The 23355-nt window shown below is 40.5% G+C and overlaps 1 protein-coding gene across 1 annotated transcript; it reads left to right on the top strand.

Moving 5' to 3' along the window:
- Positions 1–1301: 1301 nt before the first annotated feature.
- LOC115355607 (NXPE family member 3-like) lies at positions 1302–13505 on the top strand. The gene is made up of 7 exons (XM_030046464.1): positions 1302–1472; positions 4413–4541; positions 8035–8442; positions 8897–9189; positions 10495–10565; positions 11379–11585; positions 12877–13505. Exons 1-7 carry the CDS (start codon positions 1302–1304, stop codon positions 13431–13433), a joined length of 1836 nt encoding a protein of 611 aa, XP_029902324.1. The 3' UTR covers positions 13434–13505.
- Positions 13506–23355: the final 9850 nt, after the last annotated feature.

Raw genomic sequence — 23355 nt, 5'->3', positions numbered from 1 at the left:
CACACACACAGTATGATAGTGTGAATGCTTGTGAATGCTGGTGGGAAAAAATGAGCTGGAGCTTCCAAACTGAGGGGTGTTTACTCATGGTGAGTGTGTGTGTGTGTGTGTGTGTGTGTGTGTGTGTGTGTGTGGATTTTGAAGATGAGTGGGGATTGGTCTGCTGTAGCCGATGTTTATAGTGTAATATTTTACAAAGCAGCTCTAGGCGACAGCTGGCTGACGTACATGTCCAGGACCAGTTCTGCAAGGTACTTCCATTATGGATCATATATGAGGTATGAAGCCTTTGTCACTCTTCTCTTAGCGTCTGGGAACAGACACTAAATCCTGCTTACTTCTGTCTGCTAAAGAATGTATAATATTTGCACTTGAATGTCTTCACCATGAGTCAATATTTATGTTGATTTGACATTTCCAGCTAATAGCTGGCTGTCAGTCTCTGTCAGTACAACATGTGCCTCCTCCTGTTTGAACCCTATTTTATATGAAACAATGAGGGCTGTTTGTTACCTTCTTGATATCTCAGGCAGGACGCCCTCCACCAGCCTCATCAAGGGTATGGGTTTGGGTTTAGTGGGTACATTTATTAAACATTTTTAAACCATACACACAACCAGTATGTGTGTGGTTATGTGCTTGTAAGAACTCGCTTCCTCTCCTTTGAGCTTAGGTTAGAGGCCTAGTGTAGGTCTGGATATTGCTTATAACAGTTTGTCTGAAACTACAAAACTCTATTTGGATATCTCTGTGTGTGATGTGTAGTATTACTGCCTGTATGTACCTTGGAGAAGAGTGGAAAAACTTAACACTAAGCCACAGTCAGAGCTCAGCTGAGCCTCAGCGGCTCTGACTCCTTTTCCTTCTGTCTGCTCTCCTGATAAACTCTTTGATGGCAGTTTTTCCTGCAGGTAACACAATGAGATGATGTATGTGGAAACAAAGTAAGCCACTCTAAACCAGTCTAACAATGACCTTCATTGTTATAGCTACCATTTGTGTTATATGGTATTAACAATAATAACTCATGAGCTTTCAGTGAAGCCAAACATCTAAGATGCTGTACCTCTGTCTTCCTCTCTCCCTGTCTGCTCTTTTTTGCAAATTGATTCAAGGTTTTCCTGCTGGTAATAAAGTGGTACATTCATGATGGAGCCACAGAAATGCTCAAACATTAACCATTAACCATCTCAAAAACATCCACTATTATCCACTTTTAATTGTCTCTCCCAGGGTGCAATGCAAGGTGGGCCAGGACAAAATCCCAGGCATTCACCAGGTGAACATTCAGCCCTCTGAACATGGCTCAGAGCACCTTGTCTTGCTATAACAAGGACCAGTCGCTGGTCAGCGCCTCAGAAACCATCAAGGCCCTGAGGTTTCCTGTCCGGATGACCACCAGCGTGTCGGGAGCTCTGTCCTGCAGCCACAGCACCGCCCTGCAGATGCTCTGCAGTCGCCGCATGTACACCGCAATGGGAAAAGCACTGAAGTGAGACCAGATGCCAATAACCAGCTCGTTGGCGATGTAGAGCAGCTCACTGGTTGGGACGCTGCTGAAACAGAGTGGAGGGGCGTGGCAGCAAAACTTCAATCTGGACCCTGAGGTTAAAAAGTACTTATTTGATGTTGCAGGTGGAAGTACAGACAAACAGGGCAGGCATACAGAGGTGAAGGTAGAGAACACAAGCACGACAGAGAGGCAAATTAAACCAGTAAACCAACACAAAACTCACAAACTCATGTAGCTGAAATAACTGTGAACCCTCTACCCTCTATTTTATTAGGACACAACTGCTAGACAAAATGACACCAGTAAGAAATTCTTTTCATCATAGTTATCTTAGTGAAGCTGGAATCAGCAAATGTTTGGCTTTTTCTTACTTGATAAATTATTAAAATGATGAACTGATTATGAAAAAGAGAATCAATTAATGTCCATTTCATCTACTGAAATTAATAGGCTAATCATTTCAGAGCTACATCAGTTTTTTCAGTCCACAAAAGTGTCAAGGAGGATTCAAGCCTTAGAAAGGATTCTCAAGGTCAACAGCTGAAATATAAAAAGCAGGAATCCCAGCCATGTCAATATCTGATGACAATGAAGATGAACAATACATGTCTGCAGAGGACGAGAGACTCGGACAGATAACATCAGAACCACACCTCGGTCAGGTGATCACAACAAAAAACACATCTTTGGCAAAGCATTTTTCTGGGAACATTTTTAACCTTAATTACAATTACAATTACAACCTCAATTCAGCCTAGTGACACAGGCAATGGCTGTTTTATTTACGTTGTCAACACCTGAGGAAAAAATGAAAATGTGTCCAGCAGAGTGTGACGGACACAAACAAACATACCCTGTTTCAGGGTATAATATATGGACCAGATTCAAACCCAGGCGGCTGCAGTGAGGACTGAGCCTGGAAATGTTGTATCTGCTCCACCAGCTGAGCCACCAAGACATTCCATCGCTCTAACTTGTACTTAGAGATATTTATCAAATCAATTATACAAGGACAAGCTTAACAAACACAAAAAAATAATGTACCGTGTAATCGTGTGTCATATTGTCAAATCAAAACTGAATGCAGAGATCTCTAAGTTAATTTTCACTCACCTTGTGCACTGATTGACCTGGTTTTGTGGGGTTCAAGACAAGAACAACCTAAAAAAAATATATGCAGTTTAGATGAAGGAAATACAGTGAACGCCCTTACACTGTAAACTGAGTCATTAATATGCCTATTTTGCTTTTTGACTAAGGGTCATAGTTTTTTGTTCATTTACAGTAAGTGTCCAGTGTCTTTTGTCACATACTTCTCCAAGGCCCACCTTACATTTCTGTAGATTCTGTAGACATTTTCTTTCTTCATATCATTACAAAATTAATAATTTGGGTTGTTTGGTTTCTGGTCAGACAAAAAAAAAAAAAAAAAAAAAAAAAAAAAACATCACTTTGGGCTTTGCTAACTTCCAACAAGCATTTGGCTTTATTTTTGCAACTTTAAACACTAAATCTTTCAGCATTTAATAAAAATATAATACTCATTGACAATAATCAGGAGTTGCAGCTCTACAGTATTATACTGTACATTTGCTCTTGGTGATTGTGTAAAAATTCAATTCAAGTAAAACATTCCTGCTACCCACTGGAACCACACACACTACATCCATGTCACAGATGTTTGTATTGCTCTGTGTGCAGTCACATTAAAAGGGGCGTTTGGTGCGTCATTTGACGCTTTTACACAAAATGGACCGGTGGCATGTCACCTCCTTCACTGAGGAGGAGCGAACTGTCATTATGGAGAGATATGAGGAAGACAAAAAAAATATTACTGCAAAAAGCAATACTGTGGCCAGAAATAAAGCCAGAGAAGAATGTTTGCAGAAAATTGTGGATTGTGTAAATTCATAAATTATCCTCCAGTTTATTTCTGTTAATTAAACATCACACTTAAGAACTTCATTTCAGACTCACACACAGAGCAGGAACAGAGCTCAAAGAATGAGTCCATAACCACAGAGTCCGGGGGAAATATAAGAGAGACTCCTGTTCACCTCCTCTATGTCACAGTGTATGTTTTGTTCATCACTGGTGCATCTGTCACAATAAACACCAGTGTGGGAGTGGTTAGATCTCTACTGAGGAGGAGAAGTAATCTAATGGCAAACCAGGAGGCTGGATGATAGTTTTCCACAGTTGCCATCTACGAGAAATGAGTGTCTGCTGAGGTAAGACCCATCCTGATTCTTGAGGTATATTTTGCGGGCTTTTGGAGTTTTACATGTTTGAATTTTGCTGATCCCTTTTGGAAATGCCAGATACATCTTTTTTTTCCAAAGAGAGATATAATCATAATGAGATATTGCCTGATTTATTAAGCCCTGACAAAGACCTAGTGGTGACTGCAAAAAAAGGCTCTTTATAAGGCTCTGTATAATGTGATAAAACAATTTAATGTTGTTGAAATATGTAATGAAGTTGAAATAATACTTTGATTGCATGCCCTACAGCAGGAACAGAGGCGCAGTTTTATGTTGTGAGTTGATCTCAGAGTGAAGTAAACCTGCTCATCTTGTTTAGCCTGCCAGGGGCCAAAGCTCCAAATCTACTTGGCAGACTGCCATGAATTTTTGAATTTCACAACATTCATGTAGCCTGGAGCAGAGTGAACCCCCATCATAGGATGCATATGCAGAGTGGTGAACAGTCCACCCATCCAATGGTTTGGCAGGTTGTTGCATTTGCTTAATTACCGGAGGAAGCTTCGTGTTATATTACAAATGTTTCTTCCTCCTTTTCCCTGTCTTAATCATCTTGTGACATTAGTTTTAACAGCCTGCAAATTACAAACATTTACAAACATTTGTTAAAGCCTTTTCTTTTTTTTCCTCACCAGTGTGAGATGGAGACTGAAGCTGGCAAATGGAGGAAAGTCAGTGTGTGCCGTCCCAAGTACACTGCCATCTTCGTCTTCCTGGTCGTGTCCGCTGTGTACTTCCTGCAACGAAACATGAACGTGCTGAAGGTGAGAACACTTTTATGACTGAAACTGACAGACTGAAGAGGGGACATTGAATGATTTATACTGATTTATACTCTGGTTTGGCACAGGAATGTCCACATGGTTCTTGTCAGTTCAGTCTAAATGGTCCTCACTTAAATCAGCGCAAACCAGGCACCACATTAAGCACAGCAAATGTTTTCATAAAACATCTCGGATCACATATAAGCAATAGAAAATTTGATTTCCTACAACAGGGCAACTTTAAGTTACTAATCTTTTGCAATCAGGGCCCCTTGATGAAAGTTGATAATCTTTGTAATAAATTTGTAATCTTTTTAATAAACGCTATTTTTTCCAGGATTCCTGAGAAATCACCTAGCCTTGCTTCAAATTTGGTACATAGCATGTCTGGACTGAGCTGGAAAATAGCATTGTTCCAAAATAGCATCCAAGCACATTGCCTTTCATCACTAGGGGGCGCTACAAATGTGAAATGTTGCACAGGTTAAACGCTTATATCACCCATAAATCTGTCTGAATGCTTAGTTAACAACTAGGTACATCCTCTCTAATTCCGGTGCCGACGCGAGTGGCAGCCTTTTCAGCAGCTCCGTGTATGTCCGCGTTTGTTGTTGTTATTTGTTTGTTGAGTTTGTGAATTTCCTCCGGGATGAATAAAGTATCTATCTATCTATCTATCTGTCTATCTATCAGGTAACATGTCAATTCAGTCTAGTTTGATTTACACATTTTACATACCTGCAGAGCAGTAAAGACAAGAAACAAGTTTAGTTCTGTTGTCAACTCAAGCGCCACATTTATTCTTAAATGACAACATGGGCTTAACTTGGGTGTTCCCCACAGAACCTGGGGTGTATTCAACATAGACGTACCAGTACGTAACGTCAAGCTAACAGAAACAATAAAGCTCTGAACAACCTGTTGCATTTCACAAGCATTGCAAGTATGAGAGCCGAGAGGGCCATTCTCCTCATGTTTGTGGCGGAAGAACTGACTGAGGATGGTATTACTTTAAATGGATAACAGGTAATAACAGGGGCACTGCAAAAGACTTTGGACATCACTGCCACTGTTTTAGCGATCACACGCAGGAGGAGACCTCCAGCCCGTGTCAGTGGTCATGTGGAAACTGTAGTTCCTAACTACACTGACCTGACCTTTGTTGCTCATTTTAGGATGAGAAGACAAACATTTCAGGTGACGGATCTGCCCTCTGCTGTGTTTCTGCACCTCGTGTGAGCTGAACTGTCACTGAGACGTAGACTTACCAAACACTGTTTATAAAATGGAATAAAAGTGTTTTTTTTCCTAAACACCGTGTTTTAAGTTTTAAGTTGAATAAAAGTTGCCATATTATTGAAGAAAAACAATCATCTATGTCTGATCTATCATCATACTTACCACATACATGTGCTTTTGAAGCATTGGCTACACTTAAATACTACCGTGGAAAAATAGGAGGCTTAAATACAGGCTGATGATGATTGGATCACACCTCTGATATGCCCACAAAACGGAGGAAAACTACCTGTGAGGCATGTTGCTCTCTGTTACAAAACTGTACGACCAGACAGATCATTCAGTGAGACAGCGTCACACAACGTTACATATCGTAACATCGTTGAATACACCCCTGGTGTTACAGCAACACCTACTCTCACAAAAATAAATAACAGCAGTTTTTACACAGAATGCATTGTCTGAGAGAGACTAATATATACAGTAGGTATTTACATGTTATAAAAAAGAGGCGGCTGTCAGTTTTTACTTTGCTTTTAATAGAGACTGTTTTTCCATCTCTATACATCATCACTATTAAAATTGAATGACCAATCAACCACCTTGTTGATCACTTGATTTCAGGGTCCAGCTGTGGCCACTTTGACAGCTGCTCGTCATTTAGTAAGTTACTCATTCATTCATTCATGTATGTATGTATGTACGTATGTAACGGGTTAGGAATGGTGGACTCAAAAGGCAGAGAAATGAGAAGTGGAGGCAGCTGAACAGTTCAAAGAATGTTTATTTCTACTTAAGGTGCAGGGTGATGAGTCCAGGTGAGGGAATGGCTTGATTGGAGAATGATGGGGCTCCAGATGAGGGCTGGATGGAGGGCTTTGCTGGCTGAACTGGCTGGGTGGCAGACTGGATGCAGGACTGATTCAGATTCAGAAAACTTTATTTATCGGTTTACAGCTCCCAGTTCACGCACAGCACAACAATACAACAATTATTCACTGGCCATACAACTCTAATGCTCAATTGTCAGTAAGTCAGGTGAGCTAATGGTTTCCCAGCAGCAATTTCTTGTACATGGCTCGTATGCAAAATTAAGTATTCAATCCAGGAAATGAATAAATAGAGAAAAAAATAAAAAAAAATAAAAAATAAATAATGATAATAATAATAATAATAATAATAAATAATAAGTAAAAAGACAGCAAGCACAACCTACTCCTTAAAATTAGCATTCATCAGCCTGATGACTGAAGGGATAAAGGAGTTGGAGTAGCGATTTGTCTTCCTCAGGGGTGCATAATAGCGCCGCCCTGAGGGCATTAGACTAAATCCACTGGACATGACATGATCTCCCTGCTTCATAATACATTTTGCTTTCTGGACCACACGTTTTTTTCCATAGCACACTCAGGTCTGTTAGCTGGACTCCTATAATCCAGGTACTGGAGGCTGGGGTTGAGCTGGATCTGTGGCAGAAAGAAGAAGAAGTTACTGTTAATGCTGAATACAAAACAGACAGGCAAAATGAACTGCCTTGAAAGAGACTGACAGTGGTTACTGAGTCAACAATCTGGTGAGGTCTGGTTGTTAGGCCACGTTCAGACTGCCAGCCCAAATCCGATTTTTAGCCCATCCAGATTGAAACTGGATGGCTCTTTTGTAGTCTGAACAGTCACAAATCACATGAAATCCGATTTTTGCAAATCTGATCGAAACCACATTCGGGAGGTAGTTTCAGATCGCATTTGGACAGATGCGTCTGAGTCTGAACAGCTCCAAACACTCAGATCGGTTTTGACTGTCCATGACGTCACTCTACTCTACACTACACGCACTGGATGACGCCTCCGCACCAACATCGTTGCTACAGCAACCTGCCAGATCGGTCAGTGATGTGGCCCAGTCTGAACAGAGTCAGATCCGATTTGGACACTTGCTAAAAACAGTGTCGACAGTCAGCCCTAAAAATCGTATTTGAGAAGGAATCTGATTTGAATCAGATTCACCTGCAGTCTGAACATGGCCTTAAAGGCAGCCTCTTGTAGTGCAGAGATGATGGGTTGATGACAGACAGCTGAGCAGGCTGAAGACCCAACCCCTGCACACCAGGCCCCAGTCCTGCAATCAAGCACACACAAACACACAGAAAGACAAGCTATGGGGCAGAGGGCATGACAAGTCAATCCTTCTCATCTCATGTCTTCCAATCAAATGATCAACTATTTTTTATCTGTTTTTCCCATCTCTCGGACAGTTTCAGGATAAAATCACCCCCACCACTCCTGCCCCAAATCGCCAACACATCAACTGCAGCTACCAGCAGTTGTCGCCTGAGGAACGCCGCCTGCTGGACTCCATCGCTTGGCCTGAAACCCCTCATGTGCCTGTGTCCCTGAACACGACCTCTGACCCCGCCCACAGCACCTTCACAATCCTGCCGGTGAGGGCAGGAGGTCAGTGGCATGTAGGTGATGAGCTGGAGGCTCTGATCCAAATTCGTGACTTCCAGGGTCGTCCAAAACAATTTGGGGGAGATCTTGTGATTGCTCGCCTGTATGACCCGGAGCTCCTCGCAGGCGTGGCCGGGCGAGTGGTGGACCACCTGAACGGCTCCTACACTGCTGTGTTTCCATTACTCTGGGAGGGACGAGCACAAGTTGAGGTGACACCAAAGTCTATGCTGATGGGTGTGACTGTTCAGCCATTTCATGATTTCTCATTTTACACTTTCAGGAATGTTGCAATTCTGGCTACAATCAATCATTGACAGGTACTACAGGTACTTTGCTATTGACGGCTGCTAAAAATACCTGGCTGCCACATAACTAAGTGGGTGTGGTCATTTGCTGTTTTATTTGCTGTTATTATTTTTTAAATGGGTGAAACCAATCTGCAAGGGGGCTGAGATAGTGAGATGATCCGACTTTATTTGTTTTTTGGCAACAAGTAAAAAGGCAGAAAGAGCAAAATCAGCACACTAGGATCAAGAAACTGTCACATGATTTAAGCAAATCTGGAAACAGGTTGATTTTCACTGGAAACAAGTGGGATTATCTTATCACTCATCACAAAACATTGTCTAACTGAGTGAAAACCCTGGTTCCTTCCCCTGTCAGGTGACACTGGTTCACTCCAGTGAGGCCATCACGGTTCTGCGCAGGCTGACCATGGAGCACCCAATCCGCATTTACTTCAAGAGCCTCTTCCAGTCCGGCTCTGTTTCTGAAACAATGGTTTGCAACATCTGCCTGCCTCCAACCCAGCCTCTGTGCAACTACACCGACCTCCACACGGGGGAGCCGTGGTTCTGCTACAAGCCAAAGAATCTGAGCTGCGATACCAGGATCAACCACTATAAAGGAGGCTTCAAGCAAATTCCCAAGATCAAGGGGGAGACGCTCTTTCAAAGGTGAGGGAGGGCTGGGAAAGACAGATGCCCTCTCTAATGATGGTGATGGTCTGCTGGTGGAGGATGCCCTCTGCTCACCTCCTGTCTTCACCTCTCCAGGACCTCAGCCAGCTTGCTCAGGACCTGGTCACCACCTGTAGCGGCCTTGGGAGAATGTGGTCTTGCAGCCTAACAGAGTGTGGTGGAGGCTTGCATTTCGGATGCTGCAGAGGGTGCAGCATTCCTCCTTGCCAAACCACAGGTGCAGGTTCAGTGGGCAGGGGAAGGTGTCGTACGTTACCCTGGCAAGGAAACTGAGCCCTGCCTGTGGGATCTTCCACAGGTCCGCCATGCTGATGTTCCTGCCAACAACGAATTTCCAATGTTGTCTAGGCCCCCTGGCGTCCCTGTGCTACGGCCTTGATCTCATAGCGCTCATTACCGGCTCTAACAGTACACTAAAATACATTATATAGTTAAGTGTCTTAGTGATTTTATGAACTTACCTGTAATCACCATCGCAAACAGTCTGCTGCGTGCCATAGTGTTCTCCCAGGCTGCACAGTGTGAAATAGTGGGGATGGGCACAACTGCAACAGGATGTGTGCACAGCTAAAGCATGCAGCAGTGGTGCTGCAACAGTGCCGCAATTTTTGCTATGTGGTATGGTGAGATGGCTGGCACACAGTCAACAGGAGGCGATCTGATCGGCTTTGTGCTATGCCAACCTAATGTGGACACAACCTGTTTGGATTCAAATATTTTGTGGCCACTTCAGTTGGTATTCTGGCATTCCATAGACAAACCACATCTGCTCACCACACTGACCAATATTGGAACTAGATGGAAAGAAGACGACAACTGCTCACATACAGAGGTTCAGTCTGAATTCCAAAAAGAACTGGGGATTAGTTTCCATAATAAAAAAGTGCGTTGTCTGTAAAAAGAAGAATGACATATCAGCTGCTATGTAACTGGCGAGAGGGACAAATTGGCTTGTTGCTCCATCACAAACTACAACAAAACAATGAAAATACGCAGAGAAAATTGGCTCCATGTCGAGCTTGCTGAAGGTTGCGCCATACCTGAGTGGTGCTGCTCACACAAGCTGTGTGGCTGCTCTAGTCTGTTAATATGAGGTGGGCGAAATGAGAAGCATGAGGGCCTGCTGCATACACACACACTGCTCAGGTAGACAGTGTGGCCTGGGCATGACTGCCTTCTTGTTATTACATTGTGAAATTGATGAGTTAATACTCATTTTTGCATCTTCATCATGTCTCACATGTTCAGTATATTGAACAGCTTTTGTGCATTTTTCCACAGTGAGGTGAACTTGAAAATCCCCATTCAAGCTTCAGGGCCCCACAACATCACTGTGCTGCCAAAGGAGAAAGGTAAAAAAAAAAAAAAAAAAAAATGCATATTCTATCTGTTGCAAAAAATGTCAGTGAGGGGAAGTTTATTTATTTATTTATTTATTTATTTATTTATTCATTTAGCACACCTTTAAACTTTTGTTACTGGCTGGTGGAAGAAATGTTTCCATGTACTTTCAAGAACTGTGAGCTCTGAAACATGATATACAGTTTGGTCCTTCAGTATTTGGACAGTGACACAATATTCATAATTCTGCCCTTGTACATCACCACAGTGGATTTGAAATGGGGTAATCAAAACATGACTGAGGTGCAGACTTTCAGCTTTAATTTAAGGGATTGAACAAAAATATGGCATTTACCACTAAGGAATACAGCCAGTGTTATGCATTGTCACCCCTTTGTCAGGCTCAAAAGTAATTGCACCTTGACTAAAAAGCAGTTTCATGGCCAGGCTCTGTCAGCAGAACCTCCTCAGTCTGGGTCACTGAACAGTACAGCTTCTATGCTTCTAGCTTCTAAACCCTCTGTCACTGCATCAGCCGGCTGTACCTGCCCGGCCTGCAGCACCACAGCTTCTGTTCAGGTTCAGCTGCTAACATCTCTGCCCACATCACAGCCTCAAGTTCAATGCTTTGGCCTATAGAATTATCCACCTGTCAGACGGGTTCTGTCCAACTTTGGCACACCTAGAAATTCAGCTACATCAGAGAGGACTCAAATTTAGCAACTTGAAGTAAAAAGCTCCTTCACACTATCCACTTCTTTTGGAAACAAACACCACACAGAAGACATCCACATCACAGATGTTTGTCTTTATCTTCCTCTCAGGACAGCCAGAGGTGAAGAGCAGCACCGTGAAGCCTGAACCTGCTGGATATTACTACCAGGGTGCATGGCGAGCACTAGGGGGCGCCACAGTTCATCAGTTCAACAACGCCTCTGCCATCAGCCAGTGTCTGACAGGCAAGCTGGTGCACATGTACGGTGACTCCACCATGAGACAGTGGTTTGACTACCTCAACAGAGTTCTGCCAGGTAAATGATCCACTGGCAGAGTTTGGTAACACCGGATCTGGATCTGGAAGTTGCCCAGCTTTTAACTCCTCATCCCTACATGACACACAGATCTGATGTTTTATAATCAGTGGCAACAGCAAAAAGCTGTGTTCTATTTAAAAAAAAAAAAAAAAAAAAAAAAAAATTGTATCCCAATGTTGCAGTCTACCAAAAAAAAAAAAAAAAAAGAAAAAGAAAGAAAAAGAAAATTCCACCTCAACAAGTAATTTAGTCTCATATTAATTGTTAAAATCTTGAAAACAAGGGGGGAAATAAATGCCAGTTGTGTGTGAGTGTGTTTGGTTGAAGTTCAGTGATTGCTGTGGCTTGACGTGTGTACATCACCTTGAATAAGAAAAACTTCCACAAGATCCTGATGTAAAAAAGATAAAACAAGAACTTATTCCACAATGCATCTTCTTACAGGAGCGTTCTCCTTGTATGTTCTCCTAATCAGATAAATGTACTGCAGCAAGAAAACCATGTGGCTCAAAAGTTACATGAGCCTCAACTGCACAAGCTGCGCTACTCACACTGTGAACTGTGAGACAAGGAAAAGTGCTGGCACTGACTCCTGCAGACAGTAAACTCTTTCTTACCGCTATAATATGTTTTTAAACCACAACTAAATACTCTTATTATTACCAAAAACAAATTGTCATGGCTGCAAACAGCTTCTATTATATAATCACTGCCATATGACTACAAATAGTCACAGTGCAATAATATCATAGCAATAACATGTATTAATAATGGTGACATTGTCATGGATTATAATCACAATACTGCAGAAGCACAAGGATTAAGTTTCGCTTGATGAAGCCATGAGGATGAATTGATGATTGTTGTGTATCCCATAATGTTGTGTTTTTGTGGTGGTTTTGGCTTGGCTGTATGACAAGGCAGTGGGCTACTTTATTTTGAAAACTCTGGATGTGAGCATAATGAGTGGGTGAATGACTGAGTTTCACCTACAGCTGACCCCAGAGAGAGATTTTTCCACTCGTTCTAAAGAAAACCAAGATTTTAACACTGAATATGATATGAAATTACTTATTAAAACAGATGTTTTGCAGTGCAGTTAGTTAAAAAAATCAAATCATCATACTTACAATAGTGGTATGATCTTTCCATGATTTCTGATTTACAAAGTCCTGTGGATCTTATAGGCTCCCCACATCAAGAGAGTAGCTTTGAGGTTTTTTATTTTTTATTTCTTCATATGTTTTTGAATTTATTGCTCTCCACTGATAGTACCTTTCTGCCATAGACCTCAAGAAGTTTAAGCTGTACAACAGGAAATCGATAAGCGGACCCTACATGGCAGTGGATGTGGCACGAAACATCTTGGTGAAGTATCGCTGCCATGGCCCTCCAATCTTTTGGACGACCATCCCAACCAGTGAGCTGCACTACATCGCCAACGAGCTGGACAGTATCGCTGGAGGCTCTAACACTGTCGTGGTTGTCAGCGTCTGGGCTCACTTGAGCACTTTTCCCGTCGAGGTGTACCTGCGGCGAATGTACAGCATCCGCAAGGCGGTGCTGCGGCTGCTGGACAGAGCTCCCGACACGCTGGTGGTCATCCGGACTGCAAACCTCAAGGCTATGATGCCTGGTGCAGTGCTGATCAACAGTGACTGGTACTCACTACAGCGGGACAGGGCGCTCCGGGCCTTGTTCAAAGGGCTAAACGTTCACCTGGTGGATGCCTGGGAGATGTCGCTGTCCCACCACCTGCCCCATAGTCTTCACCCACAGACCCCCCTTATCAAGGACATGATAGACATCCTCTTGTCCCACATGTGCCCTCAAGAAAAAGCCTAGGTGTCTTTAAGGGGCCAGGAAGAGGGGAGTAAAAGCGCACATCCTGAGTGGAAACCATAAACGTAGCGTGTACTAAAGAGTTAGCACAGAAAGCTGGAGCCTCTGATCTACTGGTGACACATGGATGATTTTTGTCTCATCATGTGACTGGTAATTTGACCAGACAAGCAAGTGAAAAAGCTTGGCGTTACAAATAAAAGATGTTAAGATATCAACTTCATTTGTAAAGTAAAGTGCTCATTTACTGGAAGTGAAAATAATTTCTTGTCTCGTATTAATGAAGAATCCATGTGTTCATGGTACAAGGGAACCATGAGGTATTTTTTGTGAGTGGAGCGAGATGCAGGAAGTAAACAATGAAACGTTGGACAGTTAACATTCCTGCAGATGTAAACACTCTACCAAAGATGTCATGACAATGCATTTAGTTTGCTGTTATATTAACTTTTATATTATTCTAGTTAAGTGCAATGTTAGTTGATTTAAAAAGTGGCACTACTATATTTTAAAGATCATACAGATGGTCACTTGCATAATTGCATAAATTTAAAAGAAGATGTCATACTAAAAGTTGCTCTAATAAACTTAATTTATTGGATTAAACAGACAGGGTTTGATCTTGATGGAGTTTTTTCACATAACCCTGCCTTTCTAGTATGTCTGCATGTTACTGTGAGCCCTGAGGTATCCCGCATTTAACATTGGAGAATTTGGATTTAGTATTGTTGTACATGACACACTGTGTTCTTTCAGATAAGTATGAGTTAAGCCATGAACGAGCCACCAAAATTCTCAGTTAGTCTGTCTAATAGAATGCAGTGATCAACAGTATCAAAGGCCGCACTGAGGTCCAGCAATAGAAGCACACTCACTCACCTTTTATCACTGGCAGATAGAAGTAAAAAGGATTTTGGTGTGGGTTCCCAGACACTAAGAGAACAAAGACAAAAGTTGCATGCAAGGTACATTATCTATAAAAGACAGATATGCAAAAAAGAAATATCTAATCTAATAATAATAATAAATAGATAAATAATCTAATAAATTTAGTCTAATAAATGTAATTATTTTCATTTCACGTCGTGGTAAAAATCAGATGAGGTGCCTTCCCTGCAACCCTCACCGCCCTGCTGTCAGGTTTGCTACAGTCAGTCAGCAGCAAAGCTCAGCCTGCTCTTTCCTATGGTTTGAAAAAAAAAAAAAAAAAAAAAGTTTTATCATGAAAACAGTGTCATACAATCTAAGTTATAATTACAGTGTCCTATTGTCAGTTTGTCATGCTGCCCACAATATTACTTTTTGAATTAACGTTCATATACTGTAGTTCTGTAAGTGTTTTTTTTTCCTTGCATCACACTCACCTCATCTGGCTCTGCTGCACAGCCTGCAACAAGTTAGCACAGACTATACTGAAACAGAACTGAAACAAATGGTGAAATATACATGAATAAAAGTGATATTGTGGTGACCCACTTTGGACATACAGACATTCACCTGACACTAGGAGCGGAGGTACAGCTCCTTTCAGACTGATGGGAGAGACTCAAGGTGAAGGGCATGCTGGGAGGGAAAGCTTTGTTTACATCTAGGTAGCTGAGGCAAGTAACTTGTTTGCAGTTAACTACTGTGAAAGCCTGTAAAGTGATAATACAGTTATTTATTGAGAAATATTACTGTTCTGTTTAGTTCATAAGATTCATAGTGTCAGTTAAAAAAAAGAAAGAAAAAAGATTTGATGTATTTAATTTCATGCATTTCATTGTGTTTTCCTTGAATGGGAATAGTAAAAACTGCAGTACCGCCACCTACTGGTCGATTCTAGTTTTGCGGTTAGTGTTTTGTCAATGTTGAATAAAACTTTTTCAGCACTACCTTGTGCTCTATAGCTGATGTAACATGAATTACTCCTGTGTGGGATCAATAAAGTTCTTATCTTAGCCATCTGAGAAGATCAAATACATTGTTTTTGATGCCTAACTGTTTCCCAAGTATATTAGTGCGTGTGTGAATGTATAAACGAGAGGCATTAACTTAAATTTCTTTGTAGAAAGGCGCTTTATGAAATTCAGTACATTTACTTGTATTAGTTTACAGCGCAGCCTTGCCACATCCAATATGGCGGCGACGCTGACATACGGCTCAGCGCTCGATGCGGCGTCTACGTATATGTCTATGCATTTTGCCAGCTTCTAGTGATATTCAGCTACTTCAGCATACAGCTTGTTTTGAGTTGCATCGTCGGTACGTATTAACACATTTATGTGAAATTTACTGTCATGTGTTGACAGTGGCAACCTTTATATTGTATGCTTATTAGAAATATACTTTACCCGTATTTCTTTCTAACATCCTCTGTTTGTTAGCCATACCAGTTTTTGGTTGATATAGTGCATACATATGATGTGAAATCATATATTTGATGATTTATGTGTCTGCAGAAATGTAATATTGATGATTATGTTATTTTGTTTATTTTCCCTTTAGTTTCACACTTTACTCCAGCAATAAACCTGGCAAAAAATGATACCCAGAGTCTTGTTTGGAGTGGAGCGTTTAGCTGCCTGTCAATACATGCATGGGATGCTTTGAGGACAGAACAATTACAGTTAAATATTGGTAAACCCTGGTAACATTTAATAATGTTGGAACCAGACCTGTAGAACCTGATCTAAATAATGACGCATGGCTACCTTGGCCAAGGTGCCAAACTCTTTCAGGCACGCCCTGCAGAGAGAATCTTCCTGGTTTAAGCTGCAGTATTTGCTCATGGGGCTTTTGTTGCCCCGAAAGTTGTCGGTGCATCCCATCTCCTCGACAGGATGCTGCAGTCGTCCTGTTGAAGCAGTATCAGACTATCTTAGCTTATTCATTTGTTTATTTGTTTATTGCAAGTGTCCATCTATAACTGCCCTCCACATCTTCCTGTTCTCCAGTGTGTATTAACAGTGAAATTGCCTCATTGAAATGGCTATTGTGTGTGGTCTTTTATATATCTATAATTATTATTATTTGTAGTGGTAGTAGTATTATTATTTTTAATTAAGTGGTGATGATTTCAACATATCGCTATTTGAATTTATTTGTTTAAAAATTTCTTCATTTGATTTGTCTTTCTACTGATACAATGACTTGTAAAATATTGCAACATAAAGATCGGCTACAGCAAACCAATCCCCACTCATCTTCAACATCCACACACACACATATACACACACACATTTGAAACATCACCATAATCTGTGCTCTCCATACGTCCCCATCTCCAGTCTTGGTGCTCGCTGCGTTGGTGGTGAACCTGGACGTGGCTGTGGCTGCTGCCCCCACTACGATCCCCGGCAAATTTCATATACATACTCAGATCAAGCACTGTGATGTGAAATATTTGAAGGAAGGGAGGTACGTTTCTTGCAATTGTCTGAGGGGGACCACCGACCCACAGAGAACATGTTCCTTACCCTCAGTTTGGAAGCTCCAGCTCATTTTGTCCCACCAGCCCCACTCCTCTCCACACATTCACACTATCATACTGTGTGTGTGATAAAATATCCGTCAATATCCGTCGTGAATAAAACACATTGAATTTTGATTAGAAAATGCCCTCAGAGTCCAGGCCTTTGTTTTGAAGCCCAAAGGCCTAAAATTCAAAATATATCAAATGCTATGGCTGACACTCCTATCATTCACCACACCTGTTGACAAGCCTTTTCATAGTTCTGCATCTGTCATGTGTGTACTGTGGGAGTGGTTTGAAATTAATCTCAGCACAACCCCGAAAACTGAATGATAACATTGCATCTGACAGTGTCTGCTGAGGTAAGATCCATTTTATTCTGAAGTATATAAGAGCTTCTCAGCAAAAATACTCAGTACACTATATTACCAAAAGTATTCGCTCACCTGCCTTTACTCATACTATGAACTGAAGTGCCATCCCATTCCTAACCCATAGAGTTCAATATGATGTCGGTCCACCTTTTGCAGCTATTACAGCTTCAACTCTTCTGGGAAGACTGTCCACAAGGTTGAGGAGAGTGTTTCTAGGAATTTTTGACCATTCTTCCAAAAGCGCATTGGTGAGGTCACACACTGATGTTGGTCGAGAAGGCCTGGCTCTCAGTCTCCGCTCTAATTCATCCCAAAGGTGTTCTATCGGGTTCAGGTCAGGACTCTGTGCAGGCCAGTCAAGTTCATCCACACCAGACTCTGTCATCCATGTCTTTATGGACCTTGCTTTGTGCACTGGTGCACAGTCATGTTGGAAGAGGAAGGGGCCCGCTCCAAACTGTTCCCACAAGGTTGGGAGCATGGAATTGTCCAAAATGTTTTGGTATCCTGAAGCATTCAAAGTTCCTTTCACTGGAACTAAGGGGCCAAGCCCAGCTCCTGAAAAACAACCCCACACCATAATTCCTCCTCCACCAAATTTCACAGTCGGCACAATGCAGTCTGAAATGTACCGTTCTCCTGGCAACCTCCAAACCCAGACTCGTCCATCAGATTGCCAGATGGAAAAGCGTGATTCATCACTCCAGAGAACGCGTCTCCACTGCTCTAGAGGCCAGTGGCGGCGTGCTTTACACCATTGCATCCGACGCTTTGCATTGCACTTGGTGATGTGTGGCTTGGCTGCAGCTGCTCGGCCATGGAAACCCATTCCATGAAGCTCTCTGCGTACTGTACTTGGGCTAATCTGAAGGTCACATGAAGTTTGTAGCTCTGTAGCAATTGACTGTGCAGAAAGTCGGCGACCTCTTTGCACTATGCGCTTCAGCATCCGCTGACCCCTCTCCGTCACTTTACGTGGCCTCCCTTACGGAAAGAAAATATATTTACCAATATATGAAATGCAATGTATTGTAATGTATTAGAATATATTACATTTAATATATGAACAACAATGTATAGAAATATATTATATATTTGAAAATGTCTCAGAAATAAATGGTGTAATATATAGGTGAATCATATATGTGGCATATATTTATATATTGCATCAATATATTGCAATATATGTTAATATATGGAAAAATACAGCAACAATTGCGCATTTCATATATTTGCCATATATTGCAATAAATATATAATATATGTGTGTTCATATATTGACTTTTATATGTATAAAAGTCCTCCATAATGTATTTACATTTATGTGATGAACACTGGGTTAATATATTTATAAATACATGATCTATGACATTCCAATTATATGGGAACATGTATTGGAAATATACGTAAAATTTCAGCTGCTGCGCAGCGATGGGGTCCAGGCATTTTTAGGAAGATGCTGCTCAGTGATCAGTCATACTCACGCAGTTTCGAGCACATGATTAAGATGTTCACATTACAATGTGGATTCTGCACCAGTCGAGGTTTGAACCTGCAACCTCTGGAGCCAAAGACAGTCACTTACCTCTCTGAGCTAATTGGCAAGTAGCAGCTCAATAGCAGCTTGACAATTTGACTAAGCCAGTGGTTACATCGTGTTTTCCTGAAAATGAATAGATACCAAACATAGCAAAATAAAATTGCTCTGCTTGCTCAATCATGTTGTAACTAGAATATCTGCTGGGAAAAAAAATATTTTTTTTTCATGGACTGATAATTATACTTCTACCGACTTCTCAGTCATTTTTAACTGGCAGATGTTTTATTTCAGCTGGGGCTGTGTCATTCCAATTTAACATCAGCTCCGATTAATGTGGCTATGTAGCAAAAGTAAGGACAGTAAGCAGCCACATTAAGGCTGAACAGAGTTATAGAATCACCTTTTCAGGCTGTTATCAATTTACCTCTGAAATAAAGACCACAGCTTTCACAGATGTGTTGATTTATTAAAAGTTCATTTCAATGTACAGACGCAAACAAACTGACAAATTAATTAAATAAATGGCCCAGGAAACTCATAAAGACTAAACAAATGAATAATGATTAATAGGCTAATTAATAACTGATAATATATAGCCGCACATCTCCGTGGAAAATCTTACAGGTAGCCTACTGTCCGTGGTGCTGACTCCACTGAGGCACTTAATTATAGAAATTAAAATTCACGGAGGATCTTGTTTAGCTCTTGTTTACTTAAGTTGAGAAATCAGCTGTTTGCCTGGTGTTTGTCAGGTAGTCTTGTAGACATTTGACAGATTGCTCGGTCGGATCTACGCAACGTAGTCTCGTGTTATAATTTTAAAAAATCTCAAGTGCCCCCTGGAGTTCCTCTAAGTAGCCTACCCCAGGCGTACGCGTACCCCCATTTGAGAAACACTGATCTAGACAACAGGGAGATGATGTTAATTTGTTTTTAACAATGATTGATTGGCTCCATAAGTGAAAAATTGATGTTTAAAAATGCAAATTTTACATTGACTCCAATTGTTCACATGAGAGCAAAATTCAAAATGCTGTCAAAAATTCAGTTTTTGAGATACAATTCTGAAATTTGCCACACATCATCGACCATGACTCCAGAATTTTGTCATTTTTTTTCATGAACATTGAAGATTTATTTAGCAAGACTTTGCAGGTATATGTTTACAGTAGCATTTACAGTAAAACATTTTGATGCACTGTAGGCTTAATTTTTGATAAATCAAAAATCTGTGAACATCGTTTGTGTAGGACAGTCTGAAGATGCTCTGTAGCAGGTTTGGTGACATTTGAGCAAAAATTGTGGGAGGAGATAGGTTTAAGAAGTTTTACAGTTTTTGAAAAAAAAAAGAGTGATGGCTTCATAATTTTCAATAGGTTTAAATGTACAAAAGTTTCTTCTATATTGAGGCTACAGTTTGATGAAAGTTGTGAAGCTGTAGCACATATGGTTGATTTGTTATGAATTTTCAAAGTTTTGAACTTTAGAGGCTTGCTATAGCGCCACCATCAAGACTACTGGCTTGAGTTTGCAGCTGAGGTAATCTGGCATGGGACTGGACCTTTGTGCAAAGTTTGGTCAGTTTTCACCCATGGGAAGTATGATTTCCTTGGAAGAAAGAAGAATAAAGAAAGAAAGAAAGACAGAAGACCTGGAAATACAATAGTGTCCGGTGTCCTAAGCTGCCCGGACCCTAAATATATGCCATGCGTGGTCCATGCATATGTTATGGTTGTTTATTGGAAAATATGCAATGTTAAGAAAAATCCCAATATATTCTTTTATATATTATGTTGCGATATATATACATATATGGTATATGCATATATTGCAGTATATTTGAACATATAAAGACAAACTATTGCATGTAAAAATATAGTGCCATTTTTGGTCTTGATTGCAATATTTTTTTTTTATATGTATCAGTATATAGACATGTATGGTCTATGCATATATTTCAATATATTGTAAAATATAAAAACTAGTTCCCATATATGGAAATGTATTATCTAATATATCACATGATATTTTCCAGTATACTGCAATATATTTTTGTTTCGTAAGGGCTACCACTTCGTGGCTGAGTTGCTGTTGTTCCCAAACGCTTCCATTTTGTTATAATAGAGCTGACAGTTGACTGTGGAATATTTAGGAGCGAGGAAATTTCACGACTGGATTTGTTGCACAGGTGGCATCCTATGACAGTTCCACGCTGGAATTCACTGAGCTCCTGAGAGCAGCCCATTCTTTCACAAATGTCTTGTTTCACAGTCTGCATGCCTGAGTGCTTGATTTTATACACCTGTGGCCAGGCCAAGTGATTAGGACACCTGATTCTGATCATTTGAATGGGTGAGCGAATACTTTTGGTAATATAGTGTATCTATTACAACAAGTGTTGTAATAGATACTGTTGTAAGTGTGTGTACAACACACACTTACAACATCCCTGTTTGTAGCATATTGCTTGATACTGTTGTTCTGATTAGTTTTCAGGGTTAATATTTCTCTCTCTGCATAGTGATAGGTAACACGTCATTACCTCCAGTTTGTAAAGGACATCCGCTATAATGTGTTAAAATTGTTTTACTGGTGCTGAAATGTATAATGAACTTGAAATAATACTTTGATGGCATGACAGAGGTTCAGTTTTTGTGATCAGTCAGTCTCAGAGTGAAATAAACCTGCTCATCTTGTTAAAAATTGAGTGTGTGGATCTGTCTCTCTCTCTCTTCCTCTAAATCAAATTCCTGTAGTAAGTTTTGTTTGATGTGCAAACTTCATACCAGAAACTGTGAATTCAAGCCTCAACTGATGCAGAACGCACATTTTCATCTTCCTATTCTCTACTTGTTGCTCAGAGTTGCCTAAAATTTCCTTTATTTTTGTATTCCTTTATTTATGTATTTTTGCTGTAGTGGTGATGATTTCAACATGTCGTTATTTGAATTTATTTGTTTATTAATTTCTTAATTTGATTTGTCTTTCTACTGATACAAAGCCTTGTATCAGTAGAAAGTAGGGTTTCTGAACAAATGATTCTAATTGTCTGTTCTAACTATTGTTTCATTCTGTGTTATATGTTTTGTCATTCTGTGTTGTGGCTGATTGTTTTTTGTCCTACTATTGCTGGCTGCAGAGCAATTTGCCCCACGGGGATAATAAAAGACTCCTTGAACCTTGTAAAATACTATACCATAAACATCGCAGCAGATCATTCCCCACTCATCTTCAATATCCACACACACACACACACACACACACACACACACACACACACCTGTTAACAAGCCTTTTTATAGTTGTTGTTCTGCGTCTGTTGTGTGTACTGTGGGAGTGGCTTGATCACTGCAAAGGAATACCAGAAATCTCAGGGCAAACCCGGAAACTGAATGATAACATAACATTTCGGCTGAGAGTGTCTGCTGAGGTAAGATCCATTTTATTTTTAAAGTATAGAAGAGCTTCTCAGCAAAAATACATACTAGTATGTATTACAGGTGTGTGTGTGTTTGTGTGTGTGAGTGTGCGTGTGCGTGGGTGGGGGGATATCACATCTTAGAACAAATCAAAACAAATAAGATATAAATTAAACATACAGTGAAGTAGAACACACAGTAAAATACAATATAATAAAGGCTTTTAAAGATTTCCTGTCTTTTCCTGTTTTGTTGTTAAACCTTTTCACTTTTGGAGTGTCTGAAATTCCTCCCTGTTTGTAGCATATTGATTGATACTGTTGTTCTGATTAGTTTTCAGGGTTAATATTTCTCTCTCTGCATAGTGATGGGTAACACGTCATTACCTCCAGTTTGTAAAGGACATCCGCTATAATGTGTTAAAATTGTTTTACTGGTGTTGAAATGTATAATGAACTTGAAATAATACTTTGATGGCATGACAGAGGTTCAGTTTTTGTGATCAGTCAGTCTCAGACTGAAATAAACCTGCTCATCTTGTTAAAAATTGAGTGTGTGGATCTCTCTCTCTCTCTCTTCCTCTAAATCAAATTCCAGTAGTAAGTTTTGTTTGATGTGCAAACTTCTCCCCTCTAAACCTCAACAGGGTGAGAAAATGTTTGTGGCTCAGAGAGTTTGTAAGTCAGTACTTGTTCATACATGAATAGCTGCAGGTATATTTAAAGGGGGCCTATTATGCCTTTCCTTATTTTCTTTCATATATGTAAAGTTACAATGTCAGATATTATATGTGGCCAACATTTCAAGCCATGAGGTAAATGTATATCTAAAAATAATTTCTGTGTGCATAAAGCTCAGGCTTTACACTGTTTTGAATACTAGAGGAAGATTTATTTTGGAGGTATTTTTTTTTTTTTTTTTTGCACATCGGACAAAGACAGTCCTGTTTTTGAGATTTTAGCGCAAAAACTTTCTGACCCACCATTTTTGCCTGAATATAAGATGATATTTTTATTTGTTTTTACCTTGGTTGATTTATAAACAAAGTGAGGAGCTTCCTTGGGGTCTGAATTTAGCTTCAGTGAAACACAAGCAGTGGGCATTTCACATGGTTATACAGGATTTCCATTAATCATGT

Source organism: Myripristis murdjan, chromosome 23 (assembly GCF_902150065.1).
Source record: "Myripristis murdjan chromosome 23, fMyrMur1.1, whole genome shotgun sequence".
In the NCBI taxonomy this organism is placed as follows: Eukaryota; Metazoa; Chordata; class Actinopteri; order Holocentriformes; family Holocentridae; genus Myripristis; species Myripristis murdjan.
The sequence above is the reverse complement of the archived record's forward strand: the minus strand, read 5'-3'. Positions and strand labels throughout refer to the sequence as shown.